Genomic DNA, 14,332 nt, shown 5'->3' with positions numbered 1-14,332 from the left:
TCTTTATGTTGCCCGAAATACCACAGAGCAGGTGAGACGTCAAGCATGAGCGAAACCATTGCACTCCATTTGGTGAGAAATTTAGGCCGCTTAGTTTCGCAAGTTAAATGTCGAAGTCGATAGCGTCAAACGCTTTGCGGAAGTCTAAGAAGAATCTGATAGTTTCTCTCGTCTACACATGGCATTCTTCAACCCGCCCCGGATCGAATCCGCCCGCCGGATTAACGACGAGGGCCGATGTGCCTGTCAGCCTAGATGTGCTTTTTAGGCGGTTTTCCACATACCTCTAGGTGAATACCGGGATGGTCCCCATGTCCCGCCTCAGTGACACGACTCACAGACATCTGAAACACATCCGCACTTTTCCATGATTTACACTGGACGCAGGCAGATGGGGTACTCTGATTCCGTTCCGGGGGGTATGGGTTGGCGGCAGGAAGAGCATCCGGCCACCCCTTCACATTAACTTGCCAAATCCGATTTAACCACGCCAATCCTGCGCCATATGCGGGACAAAGGCGCAAGCGATAGATAGCGATAGACACATGGCGTTCTTCAACAGGTGAATTACGGCAATCAACATCCCAGTAGTTTGGTAGCATTGCATGTTCCGCTCATCAAAACATGGCGTACATGGAGAAACTTATGGACTCTCTTTCTGACCGAACTGAGGCTGCCGCGCGGGATTAACCGAGCGGTCTCAGGCGCTGCAGTCAGGAACTATGCCTCTGGTCCCGGCTGAGGTTCGAGTCCCCCCTTGGGCATGGGTGTATATGTTTGTCCTCAGGCTAACTTAGGTTAAGTAGTGTGTAAGCTCAGGGACTGATGACCATAGCAGTTAAGTCCCATAAGATTTCACACTCATTTGAACATTTTTTGAATTGAGGCTATTACCAAGGCTAGTGGCGGCGTTGTAATGAAATATTACCGTAATGGTCTTGACGGTAACAAAGCGTTTTATCCAATGTGAATGTTTGCCATACGCTGCTCATTTCGATCTAAGCCAAGAAGTGAAGAGATTGAAACTTCCTGGCAGATTAAAACTGTGTGCCGGACCGAGACTTGAACTCGGGAACTTTGCCTTTCGCGGGTAAGTGCTCTGCCAACTGAGCTACCCAAGCACGACTCACGCCCCGTCCTCACAGCTTTACTTCTGCCAATACCTCGTCTCCTACCTTCCAAACTTTACAGAAGCTGTCCTGCGAAACTTGCAGAACTAGCACTCCTTAAAGAAAGGATATTGCGGAGACATGGCTTAGCCACAGCGTGGGGGATGTTTCCAGAATGAGATTTCCTGTAGGAGAGTGTCTGTAAAGTTTGGAGGGTAGGAGACGAGGTACTGGCAGAAGTAAAGCTGTGAGGACGGGGCGTGAGTCGTGCATGGGTAGCTCAGTTGGCAGAGCACTTGCTCGCGGAAGGCAAAGGTCCCGAGTTCGAGTCTCGGTCGGGCACACCGTTTTAATCTGCCAGAAAGTTTCATATCAGCGAACACTCCGCTGTAGAGTGAAAATTTCGTTCTAAGTGAAGAAATTGTTCAGTTATTATTGTCCTCTACCTCTTCCACTTGCTATTTTTCGATTCTCAACTGTGTGCCACTTGTTTGGGGTATATGTAGTGACGCTGTGTGACGCGGTGCCCGCAGGTGGAGGAGGACTGGAAGTACGTGGCGATGGTGCTGGACCGGCTGTTCCTGTGGATCTTCACGATCGCGTGCGTCATGGGCACGGCGCTGATCATCCTGCAGGCGCCTTCGCTGTACGACACGACGCGGCCCATCGACATCAAGTACTCCAAGATCGCCAAGAAGAAGTTCATGATGATGATGGGCCCCGAGGAGGGCTAGGACCGGCGCTTCACATTGCACACCCCTGTCGGAATGGGAAACTCTTCGTCGCTGCCCTCCCCCTTCGCCAAGTTGGCCTACGCTCTGTGGCTGCTCTCGTAAAGCCGAGACAGGGCGGTCAGCCGTTTACCGCGAGCTGTTGCCAACCTGTAGGAGACGCCGCGCGCCCAAGTCTCTGGTGATGATGCTCGGACCGCGGTGGTTCTCTTGACGACTGCAGGCGGATCTGCTGGGCACACGTATTACCGTACGAGAAAACGGGTCACGAATCTGTACGAGCACGACAGCGCGAGCTACATCGGTTGGTCCCTCCCCGATGTACGTACAGGCCCAAAAAAGTTCGATGCACAGCAAAATCAGTACTTTTTATGGATATGGATTACTTATGCAGAGAAAGGAGAAAATACGTAGAGAACATAGAGGTGGTAGCGAACTCATGAGGCGAATTCTTCCTGCAACTGGACGCTACAGGTTTACCATCTACGCGACCACCTTTTTTACGAGTCGTCAGTTGCCTGACTTGTTAGATGAGTGATGAAGACCGCCGCGAATATGACCCGTGCCAGCCTCTTCATCGCGGAGTAGCACATTCATCCAAACTCTTCAAAGTATTCGTTGAATATGCTCCAATCTCTGCCTTCCCCTAATTTTTTACTCTTTACAGCTCTCTCGTACCGTGAAAAGCTATTCCCTAACTTCTTTATGCAAATCCTGTCGTCCTGTCCCGTCTCTTTGCCAGCGTTTTCCATATCTTTTTTTATTTCCCGATTCTGTGGACAGCGATTTCATTTCTTAATTCATCAGTCCAATTAATTTTCAAAACCCTTCCGTACTACCACGTACACAGAAACTTCTTTCCTCAGATTAAAGCCGATATCTTAAACTAGTAGACTTCCTTGGTCAGAAACACCCTCTTCAGCAGTGCCAGTCTGCTTTTTATGTAGTTCTTGCCTCGCCCATCACGTGTTATTTTGTTTCGGAGGGAGCAGAATTCCATCGTCTGCTTCTTGGTCTCATATTTTGATGTTACGCTTGTCGGTAGCCCCATTTTCGCTAACAGTCATTAAGTTTTTTTCACTTTCCTTCGATTTACCCTCAACCACTATTCTTGTAGTCATTAGACTATTCATTCCATTCAAGAGCTCCTGTAACTCTCTTCGCTTTCACCGAGGATACGAATGTCCTCAGCCAGTCCTATCACCGATGTTATTTCCACTGATTTTTAATCCCACTCCTGGACCATTATTTCACTTCCGGCATTGCTTCTTCGACATAAAGATTGAACAGTAGGGGTGAAAATCTGCTCCCTGCCTTGCACCGTCTTCAGTCGGAGCACTTCGTTCTTGGTGCTTCATTATTAGTGTTCCCTATCAGTTTTTGTACATATTATATATTTCTGGTGCTTCTCTGTAGCTTACACAAATTTTTGAACATTTTATACCATTCTGCATAGTTTTGACTTTATTTGCAGAAAACAAGTGTTGTTAACGGTTTTCAGAATTTCCTTCATATTGACAGAAACGTCATTCAGTTTGCATATACTTTTCGCCTTATTGTCTCTTTTCACCACGGTGAGCTTGTCCACCCGCTTCTCACATCCCACAGGGTTTAGTTTTCAGTAGCTTCCCAACGTAGTGAAGATTTCTCATGATCGGTTAACAAACAATAAAAAAAGAACAAAAAATAAATAAAAAGTTGTCGTGTGGGTAATTACCAGGCGAAAACTTTTATACGACGTGACTTCGCCTGCGTGCACGACAATTTCGAAGCTTATTTGTCCCTTTCGTTGCCCACAAGGCAACGTGTGGACCCCATTTCAGGTCATCACATAAAAGGAGACAGAGAGAGGGTGGGAGAGGGGAAGGTCTTGGCATTTTGCCGGCAATCGAATGTAAGAAGTCACAGGTAGCTTCAGTTGACAATCGCGTAGAGGTGATGCTTGTGACAATTTAACAGTCAGTGAATTTCCTCCATGAACAGCTCCAATACTAGCAGTCGTTGATGGTGACTCTTCTGTTTTCTCGTCTTCTGCTATGTGTATGAAACATGATCCAAAAAATTCCAGACATGTTAGAGATGGTTTCTCATTCCACCTTCCCTTTCCTCCCAGAACATCTCACTATCTGAAAACCGACTAGGAAAGCCAGAATATCCACCAAGTGGATTCATTCCAGTGGTTTATGAGCGAGAAACAGTTTCAAAGCGAGACACTCATTTCCAATCAAGTGTATTCTTGATAATATTAGAAAAGCCTACTGCTATGATTGCAAGGGATTCTCGTCAGTGAATTATTGAATTACTGCTCTCAAGAATATTCACTGTGGCTGCACCGATAACACATGTATCATATTCCAAATTAACTAGAAGAGTATTGAAAGTGCGATCAGAATTGTCTTCTAGAAGCTTTTTTTAAAAACTGAAATCCCACTCCTCACAACCAGTCAAATGTGGGATGAATTGCGATGAAGCCTTCTCCCACATGATCCGTTTTCACTTCCAAGATTTTCCAAGCGTGCAGTTACAGGAAGAACTATAGCGTCGAACCAATACCATTATTTGTGTCAGATCAAACATGTTTCAGAAGCCAACACCTTCCTCCGTGTGAAATTGCGTTAGGTACGAATCAATACGCTACTGATGTGCTCCATCTCACATTCGTTTCTTCACACTACTGAAAAGCATATCTTCTTGTCACTCTGTTCGATCCGGCTCATTTTCTTGTTACAGCTTTGTCAAACGCTTGATAGACCTTGTATTCTTGTGTACACACGCTGCTCAATTTGTAGATGCGACTTTTGTGCAACGTTTGTTAGATCAACGTTCTTCTTGCATGTGTAGTTCCGTTACTACCTAATCTTTAGAGAATGATGTTATGTCACCTGCTGTTTACGGTGAACATTTTTTTGTAAGCATTACCCATTCTAGTTATCGTACTTAATGTTTAAATATTTCGCAGATACATTTTATGAAAAATGTGTATTTTAAATTTAAACTGAAGTAATTCGTCAATTTTATAGTATATTTAAATTTTAAGCGTATTAGCTCTTTTTTAATGACACTTACCATTTCTAATTTGTAGACGAAATCGAATGAATTAACTCAGGTGTATGTTGTAACAAAGCACGTGTTACGTTACGCGGTCGTCATGGTAGTTACGGAAACTGCCGTCATGTTTTCAAAGATACTTCATCCCGACGGGGTTGCAATATGAAGCGCTTAATCTTTACATCGAAAATTACTATTCATCGTACTCTGCTGCCGTTTATGTACTGTTTCGGCCGCCTGAAGTCGGCTGCAGTTGTCGCTAGTGCGAACATGTTCCTATGTAGAGACGTGATGTGAATTAAACTGTGAAGACCACGCAGGTCTTAACACAGCGACTGACACAGCGAACCAAAGCGCTGGTAGACAAGTGACGAATGGTGCTGTTGATTTTAACATACAAACAAAAAAAAGGAATAAAAAAAGAGCAGAAAGTGTGACCAGTTGTGCCAAAGTTAAAGGATGGTGAAAGAACTTCGCGTGAAGAGTTTGAACTTCTAGGGAAGAAAATTCCCCGCGTCTTATGAAGATACTTAATTATCAGTGGAGTTATCTGTTTGAAAAAAGTGTTTTTGATCCGTTTTCAGCATTTGTTCCTGATTTTTCATTCACACAGCATCGAGGGGATCTTTGGATGTGCAGCTGGGCCGTTTGCAGCGCGAACTTCATCGCAGACACGTTAATTTGCTGCTGTATGGTAACCTCCAGCCGACGACAGTTCTCTGCTGTTGGCGTTCCTTATGGGTCTGCTTCAAACAACACACCTCTTCAACAACCCACCCTCATTCTCTTCCTAAACCTTCGTTTCAATGCGTCTCCCCCCACAAACCCCCCTTTGTATACATGTAAATGAAATACACTATTTGTACGTTTAGTTGTAAAGACAGCTCAAAATTCAGTATTCCGAGTGGCTGGTTCTCAAGGAAACATCCACAAAGTATCAAAGTACGAATTATGCTCAACGTGTCTACCTTACGTAAATTAATGTTAATATAAATGTATCAAATCATATTTTCTTGTCGTTCTCAAACAGAACCTCTCGAAGGGTGTAGGTTATACGTAAGAACAACTGTTTCAAATAGTTTATGTGATCGAAACTAACTTCCGACCGAACACGTCTACGCAGCACTAAATTTTTCATTTAACAAACCAATGTTTTGTTTGTAGTTTATAATAGCGTGACTGAGTTAGCAAGACAATCATCACTAATCTTGTAAGGTTGTGTACAGAATAATGAAAAATATGAAAAAGCTCTAGGGAAAAAAAGATTTTCCTCAATTGTACAACAGCAAGCAACGTACGTTTACCACATTTCTGATTTAAGAGTATAGTTGTTTATTTTCCCATATATTCGTTCACATTTTTTTTCTGCAGCAACATTAGTTTAACGAAAGAAAAATGTACTGATGAAAACAGTCGCTTACTTTACACAACGTTACAACGTGTTCATTCTCGGTCTCTTGTCTTTGTGAACTGTCTATTCCTTCATTGTTCAATCAATGTCTTCCATTCCAATCCAGATTACAACCCACCACGCCCATCAAATTTTCATTCTGTGTCCATTGTTAACTGTCTCCATAAAGTGTAGAAAATTTGAGCAGATATGTATCTTGACTTTCAATTGTTTGTCATTGTTATACAAAGAGTAATTACAAAACATGCAAATTTGATATGTTGCGTTAAATTTCAACACACCATTACTGATTATGAAAAAAAAAACTGTCACGTTTCATGCATTAAATACTGCAGCACTAACTATTAAAGTTTTCGAATCAAATTCTCTTAAATGTCATGTGCTTTCAGTGATTCTAAAAGTAGGAAAAGATAAATTGGTTTAGTGTGTCATGGAAGGCGCAGTGTTAGATTCTCCATTTCTGATTTGTTTGCCAGAAGTGAAAAATTGTCTAAATGTGCTTATTCTACCGATAACCATTACATAACACTTACAGAGATTTTAATAAACTTTAATTTAATAATAATTTAATTAATAAAGCCATAGAGTAGATAGTTTCAATTAATGGGTTTAATTACATGTGAATTTGAAAGTGGTATATAAATACATAGAAAGTATTGCAATAAATATAAAAGTTTGTTCTAAAATGTTTATAATCACTAACGTTAAATAAATAAGTGTAAAGAAGAGTCACACCGTAACGATTTGCTAACCCACCTGATCTGTCTGTTGGCTCATTCTTGCGTCATTACAGTGGCGGTGCCTGCGTGTGAGCTGCACACGTGAGACACACGCCTGCACTTTGGGCACGGGAACAATAATTGAAAAGGGGTCTCGCATGCGCGCGTGTGCTGCCATCTGGGCGCCATTTGTAGGATAATGGATAGCATCGATCGCACGCTATGACGTCACGCGCCGCGCGCGTCGCGAGTAGTGGCGCGGGCTGCGGCCCACGAGGAGGAGGCAACCACAACCAGCGGCTGCAGAGCGCATACTTTTCGCTGAAGTGTAGGCAGTCGATACTGCGAACGGACGCGGTTGTTTCCTCACCATCGTAGACGGTTAACAAAGCTACTAATTGCTTACTTAAAAGCAGTTAAATATCTCACTGTAATACGTGACATAAATTACCACATCCTATAAATATGGATAACTAAGGCACACCTCAGCCGAATTCGATTACATCGTCTAATTTCTAAAGTGAGCCTGATGTTAGAGAGTGCAGCTATAAGGTGTCGTTGTTTCTTTTCGTCATAAGCGAAACGTGACAACTAAATTATGTACTGAATAATTTGAATTCGATTCGTAAAATTTTATGCCGTGATATTATGGGAGTAACTCTTATTCCCTTATCATCAAGAGATATTCAAAGATTGGTAAAAATATAATAAGAAAAACTATTGCCAAAGACATTACAGTGCTGTAGCATTTTAATTACGACAGCAAATGTTTTTATCTCTTTTTCTTATTTTTTATATGTGTGGTTGGTTGTGTATCTATTTGTCGGCATCAGACCTTCATAATAGTATCTTGGAGCAGAATTCATTAAACGTAGCTGTGCTGCGTTTAAAAAAAAATGTTTAGATCGCACTGCAAAATGAACTAAATTAGCACAGAACAGGAAATAGTATGGGAAGCTGCAAACAAAATTCATAAAAACTGACAATCCTATAATGTTCGGAGGTACGTCTCAAATGACTACCTGGATGCATTAAAACTGCAGATTAATGACATCGGTTTCTTACAATATAAATTTAAATGTGTTTCACCAATTCGACGAATGTTACAGACGACCATCATTAAAGAATGCCCCAGTGTCTATATGATCCAGCGTAAGTGGTAGCGTGTCTGTTGGCTTTACGACATGAAATGACGTACCAATTACGCTGATAGGAATAGAGAAGTTATGTACCATTTTTCACGTAAAATCTATAATCACTTTTCTATAATTCAGAAATTACGTTGGGCATATAATGAACAAAAACTTTCAAGAGTGAACCAATCACAGGAGCGTTCTTACTCAGGAAATTCCATAGTTCATGTGCGGATGGCCTGCAACATTACTTCGTGATAGTCTCCGAGAATACGTGGGACAATTGCCATCGTACGTATCATCTGCGTAATATGCAAGCATGAATTAGCAATTGTGCTGCGACAAATTACTTTACTGAAAGGTACTGGAACTAATGATAAGACTTCCCCTGAAATAAAGGAGAATGACATGAAATGGTGTTTATGACTTGAGATGGGTCTACTCGGAGGTAGTTGAGGGCCCCAACGACGCATGCGTCAACTCAACCCCCCTAGATGGAAAGCGCACAAGGGGTGCCAAGTGCCAAATTTGTCTTCCTTTTTTCGTTGTTTACTGTATCAGTGTTGTGACACGTTTCAACTAACGGCTCTCCATCGCATATTGTTCTGACCATCTTCTTCACCTGTTTCTATGTTCGTTCTCTTCAAATGTCATCCACCACTCCACATCTCTACCTACGTTTCCCTTTCATTCCTTCCATCTTTACATCCGTAATTCTCTCTTCCAGACAATTCCCACGCAGTATGTGACCCAGCTAAGATAGTTTCCTGTTTCGGTGCACTCCTATTAATCTTCTTGCTCTTCCTATTTTCTTCAGTCTGTTTTCATTCTTAAGTTTTTCGGTCCATTTCACATTAAACATTCTACTCCATAGCCACATTTCCAAAGTTTCTAAATTTCTTTCTTCTCTGATTTTAACTCTCCATGATGCACTGCAGAGTAAAACTACATTCCAGACATAACATGTAGCAAAACTTCTCCTCAGCTCCTCTGCAATTCTTCTAGCTATTAATAACTGCGTCATCTCTTCAAATTCTCTTTTTCCGCAGATCTCCTCACATCTTCAGCAGAGCTTCCGGTCCATTTCATTGAAATTAACAGGTGCAAAAGCGATTTTACCTATTCTGTCTTTTTTCCGTCTAAGGACACGTTAACTGGAGCTTTCTTCTTGCTTGTTCTCATCACTTTCGCGTTTCTATGTTTATCTTCATTCCATACTCTCCTTCCGTTGTAATAATCTGCAACATTTTCTGTAGCTCCTCTGCTGATTCCACCAGCAGTGCTTGATTATCCTTGTATTCTATAGCCTTCATTCTTTCTCCTCTAATTACAATTCTTCCTCTGTTGTCTTACCTATCAGTTCTTCTCCATCTACAGGGTGTTACAAAAAGGTACGGACAAACTTTCTGGAAACATTCCTCACACACAAAGGAAGAAAATATGTTATGTGGACATGTGTACGGAAACGCTTTCTTTCCATGTTAGAGCTCATTTTATTACTTCTCTTCAAGTCACATTAATCATGGAATGGAAACACACAGCAACAGAACGTACCAGCGTAACTTCAAACACTTTGTTAGAGAAAATGTTCAAAATGTCCTCCATTAGCAAGTATACATTCATCCACTCTCCGTCGCATGGAATCCCTGATGCGCTGATGCAGCGCTGGAGAATGGCGTATTGTATCACAGCCGTCCACAATACGAGCACCCTGTATGTGTAGAGTCTGAAAAAAAATTAGTAGCCTTAACTGACACTTGTAAAAGTATACGGTAAGGTTCGTGGCAGCAAAAATGTTCCAGGAACCCTGAATCCGAAAAAGAGTCTCTACATTTGGTACCAGGGTTGCGTAGACAAGAGCTTTCAAATGCCCCCATAAATGAAAGTCAAGAGGGTTGAGGTCGGGAGAGCGTGAAGGCCATGGAATTGGTCCGCCTCTACCAATCCATCGGTCACCGAATCTGTTGTTGATAAGCGTACGAACACTTCGACTGAAATGTGCCGGAGCTCCATTGCGCATGAACCACATGTTGTGTCGTACTTGTAAAGGCACATGTTCTAGCAGCACAGGTAGAGTATCCCGTATGAAATTATGATAATGTACTCCATTGAGCGTAGGTGGACGGAACTAAAATGAGCTCTAACATGGAAATTAAGCGTTTCCGGACACATGTCCACATAACATCTTTTCTTTATTTGTGTGCAAGGAATGTTTCCTGAAAGTTTGGCCGTACCTTTTTGTAACATCCTGTATGTGTAGAGTCTGAAAAAAAATTAGTAGCCTTAACTGACACTTGTAAAAGTATACGGTAAGGTTCGTGGCAACAAAAATGTTCCAGGAACCCTGAAACCGAAAAAGAGTCATTTAAGCAATAATAGCGAATCTGTGGCTATGAGCTATCGCTGACTTCAGCATGAAATATTGTCCAGTACAAGTATATTTGAATTTTAAACCTTGCAATTAAATCCTAAAATAACTGTGCACAAATTTCGTGGATAACCTACCTTGCCTGCGCTTGATAGGGGATCCGTTATTATAGGACGCTTTCACAGCGTCATTTACGGAGTCTGCAAGTGATAGACCCCATATATACAGTTAGAAAATCTTTGCACTAAAACTTTTTAAAATTCTCGGTGATTATTAGGTCCATAACTTGGCTTTCGGCGTTTCGCAATAGATGGCAGTAGCTGGAAGTAGTGGTGCAGGTAGTATGTCGCAAGCGTCATATGATGGTGAGTCAAGTCGCAAACGCCAATTGCCAGACGTCATTTCAAATTTTGCCCCTGTACATATCTAGAAAATGGAGAAACATGTCGCGTGGAACGTAGCGCAGCGTTCAGCAGCCAGCGCTACATGATCGACGGTCAGACCAATATGGAAGCTTCGCCATAAATGTGTACCCGACTAGACAGTAAGATTTTCAAGACACAAGGGACGGTCCACAGAGGACGTTGATACTGAAATTCGACTCATGGAAAGTTTTATCCTGTTGCATGTAGGAATTCAACACAGGAAAAAAAAAAACAATGAACTTCCTGGTCTCACTGCTTAGACATTGGTGTCACATTGTTTTGCCATCAAGGGGTATTTCGCTACCCGCACGACACAGAGGTCTGGTGGGTTGCAGAAATTAAAGAAACGAAATAAATTTGTTACAGCCCGAGAGATCACTCGTTGACTGTGAAAGCTGCCAGAAGAACTCCATGCTGTAGGTATTTACAGGGAGAGCCTGTTGTAAAGTAAAACAAATCTCAGGGTAGTACATACGGCACTGGCGACTCTACCACATTCTGCGACTTACTTATTGACGCGCCACCATACAATAAGATTTAGGCATTTATAAACATAACGCCATCAAAATATAGTTCGATTTCTGATTGCATCATGAAGTTATTCTCCAACGAATATGTCGACCTACTAGGCCACTTCTCGTCCTTGGTGGACAGTTTTAATTTTTTGCTTTAACAAGAAGTAATCTGCGACAGGCTCACACAATGCTCGGTATGAGCTATGGTGAGGGACCTGTCAGTGAACCATCGCACAGAGAATCGTTTAAACACTTCAAGAACGGTGACCTTTACGTCTAAGACCGCCACGGCCCTAGAAGAGAATAATTACCGAAGCTACTGAAACCGACGGAAACATTCACATGAGACCGTTATCGAAAGCGGTTGGTGCGTTTCAGCCGAGCATTGACAGGCCAACGACGAGAATACAGTGATAAACATGAAACTGTGATTTTTCAGTATAAGCGTGCTCGGTGCCACGTCGCAAAAAGCAGTCAAAACGTACTCGGAAACGTTGAAATGGGAAGTCCTACCCCTCTCGTCGTATTCTCCAGACATCGCTCCGTCTCCGTACCATATTTTTCGGTCAATGGCACACGGCCTGGCTGACAAGCATTGCAGCATATAAACAAGTGTAAAATAGGATCTATTGATGGATCTCCTCAATGGACTCCTTCCTTCACGGGATTCCTACACTGCCCGAAGGAAACGGGAAAATAGTGGCCAGCAGTGGCCAATACTTTGAACCGCAAATTTTTCTGTGAAGTTTTCGCAATAAAGCCTCGAATCTAGAGCAAAAAACGGCAGAAGCAATATTGTGGACCCAATACTTTAAATGGAAATGAACGGTTTCTTCTCTCAATATTAAGCTATGGATTAAGATTTTGAAATTTATTTTTATTACAGAGGGATGTCTGTTTAGTATTTATTGTAAATTAAAAAACAAGACATTCCCAAAGACATTAAACTTGAAATTATTACTAAATTTGTTGCAAAGATCGCAAGAAAATGCATCTTACAATAGAAACACAAGTGGCCATCCCAGGTGGGAACACGGCATTCTTTTGGACAACACTACTGAGAAAATTTAGAAAAGCCGCAATTGAAGCTGAGTGCAGTATTATTCTACCGCTGTCAACGTACATCTCGTGTATGGACCACGAAGATCAGATTTCCTTCGCTCTATTTGCTAGTGAAATAGGAAGGGAAATGACTAGTGGTGGTGCAAGGAACACTCCACCAAGACTGATGCGGTGACTTACGAAGTATCTACGCAGATGTAGACGCAGAGAGGAGAAAAGACAAGAAGTAATAAAAATTACCCACGATAATGAGCACTGAGGTGACAGGATAAAATGCATGTGACGTACTTAGAGATGGACCCTTGGCTTTGGGGTAGTGCAGACGATGCAGAACGGGTAGCAAGGGTCTGATTAAACCTCTACTGCTGACGTGCATAATGACAGTGAAGCGGTGGTGCTAGCCAGTGCAGATGTATGGAATCAGCGCATAAAGGTGAGTCGATCTGGTGCAATGACAGAATATAGAGTCAACGAAAGATTATTTGGCCAAAAAATTCGTGTAGCCGAAATTTTTGAACAGTAGTACGAGGGAGTGCCACGAAAACTGTATAAGACACCCTGCGGGTGGGATGTGGTCGTGGGGATGGAGGTTTAAGGGTGACTTTTTTTTTAGTTTTTCTTGAATAAAACTGCAGGTTCTAACAAAAGGGTTTCTGAGTACAGAATTAAACTAACAAAATTAACGTAACTTTTTCGTTTTCCGTCGTTAGAAAAATTGGCCGTCTGGAGTATGGAGACCAGGCAAAGTGGTCTCCAGAACTATGACGTGAATTAACGACACTGGAGATCGTTACTGAAAAAAAAGAAACAGAACTGTCTTTCATTTAGTTCCAAAGACGGAACATACAGCAACGCTCAAAGGTACTTTGTAATTGCCGTCTTATGTTGTCAGTAATGTCTGCTTGGAGTCACAGAGGAGCAACGCATGGCCGGCCGAAGTGGCCGTGCGGTTAAAGGCGCTGCAGTCTGGAACCGCAAGACCGCTACGGTCGCAGGTTCGAATCCTGCCTCGGGCATGGATGTTTGTGATGTCCTTAGGTTAGTTAGGTTTAACTAGTTCTAAGTTCTAGGGGGCTAATGACCTCAGCAGTTGAGTCCCATAGTGCTCAGAGCCTTCTCACAAAAAGAGAGAGAGAGAGAGCAACGCATGCAACCGCGTTACTCCATCAAGAGCTTCCCGTCACTCTGGGTAAATATCTAGTAAACAAGCTATGTCATACTATAACAACATCATATATACGCCTTTACCTCAAAAGTATTTTGTAATTTGCTTTGATGGTGTGATATTCATTAACTATTGTTGCTTATGGATTCAGACAGTGTTTGTTTATTTGTAGGGACAACTAAAATCAAGCCAGAGCACAAAGAATATGCGGTTGGTGAGTGGTAACCGGTTTTGCAAGCCTTAAGGAAGGGAAAGTCGCAGTCTAGCGTTTCTAGAAACTATTGCGTATCACTACAATCTATATGTGTGTGTGGAGTCCAAATGGAAACAGAACGGAACAGCAGCCAATTTGCAAAGGTCAGGTCGTCTTCTTAAAACAGCCATGAGGGAGGACAGAATTATTTGTAATCAGTCGCCTGCTGACCCAAGAAAATCGTCTCGGCAAATTAAGGATGATATGGACCACCATCACGGACTGAACCTACAAGTCTCTACTGTAAAACGTCGCCTAGTAACAGGTGATTTAAATGGTAAACGACCATCACGTAAGACACTCATAAATTCAAAAAATAGGAAGGCCAGGACAGAGTTTGCAGAGAAATATACTATCTGATGTTTCACTGCACCAAAAATCCTAAGCGACAAC

At 42.3% G+C, this 14,332-nt stretch overlaps 1 protein-coding gene across 1 annotated transcript in view; it reads left to right on the top strand.

The window, feature by feature from the left end:
- Positions 1-6,899, top strand: part of LOC124805225 (acetylcholine receptor subunit alpha-like 1) — a 412,453-nt gene extending 405,554 nt beyond the window's left edge. The window contains exon 8 of the mRNA XM_047265724.1: positions 1,643-6,899. Coding sequence (XP_047121680.1) covers positions 1,643-1,843 — 201 coding nt within the window. The 3' untranslated portion in view covers positions 1,844-6,899. The remainder of the gene's footprint in view (positions 1-1,642) is intronic.
- The last annotated feature ends 7,433 nt before the right edge of the window (positions 6,900-14,332 follow it).

The sequence above is a fragment of the Schistocerca piceifrons genome, chromosome 7 (genome assembly GCF_021461385.2).
Source record: "Schistocerca piceifrons isolate TAMUIC-IGC-003096 chromosome 7, iqSchPice1.1, whole genome shotgun sequence".
NCBI classification, from domain to species: Eukaryota; Metazoa; Arthropoda; class Insecta; order Orthoptera; family Acrididae; genus Schistocerca; species Schistocerca piceifrons.
Note: the sequence above shows the minus strand (reverse complement) of the source record. Positions and strands in the feature narration are given on the sequence as shown.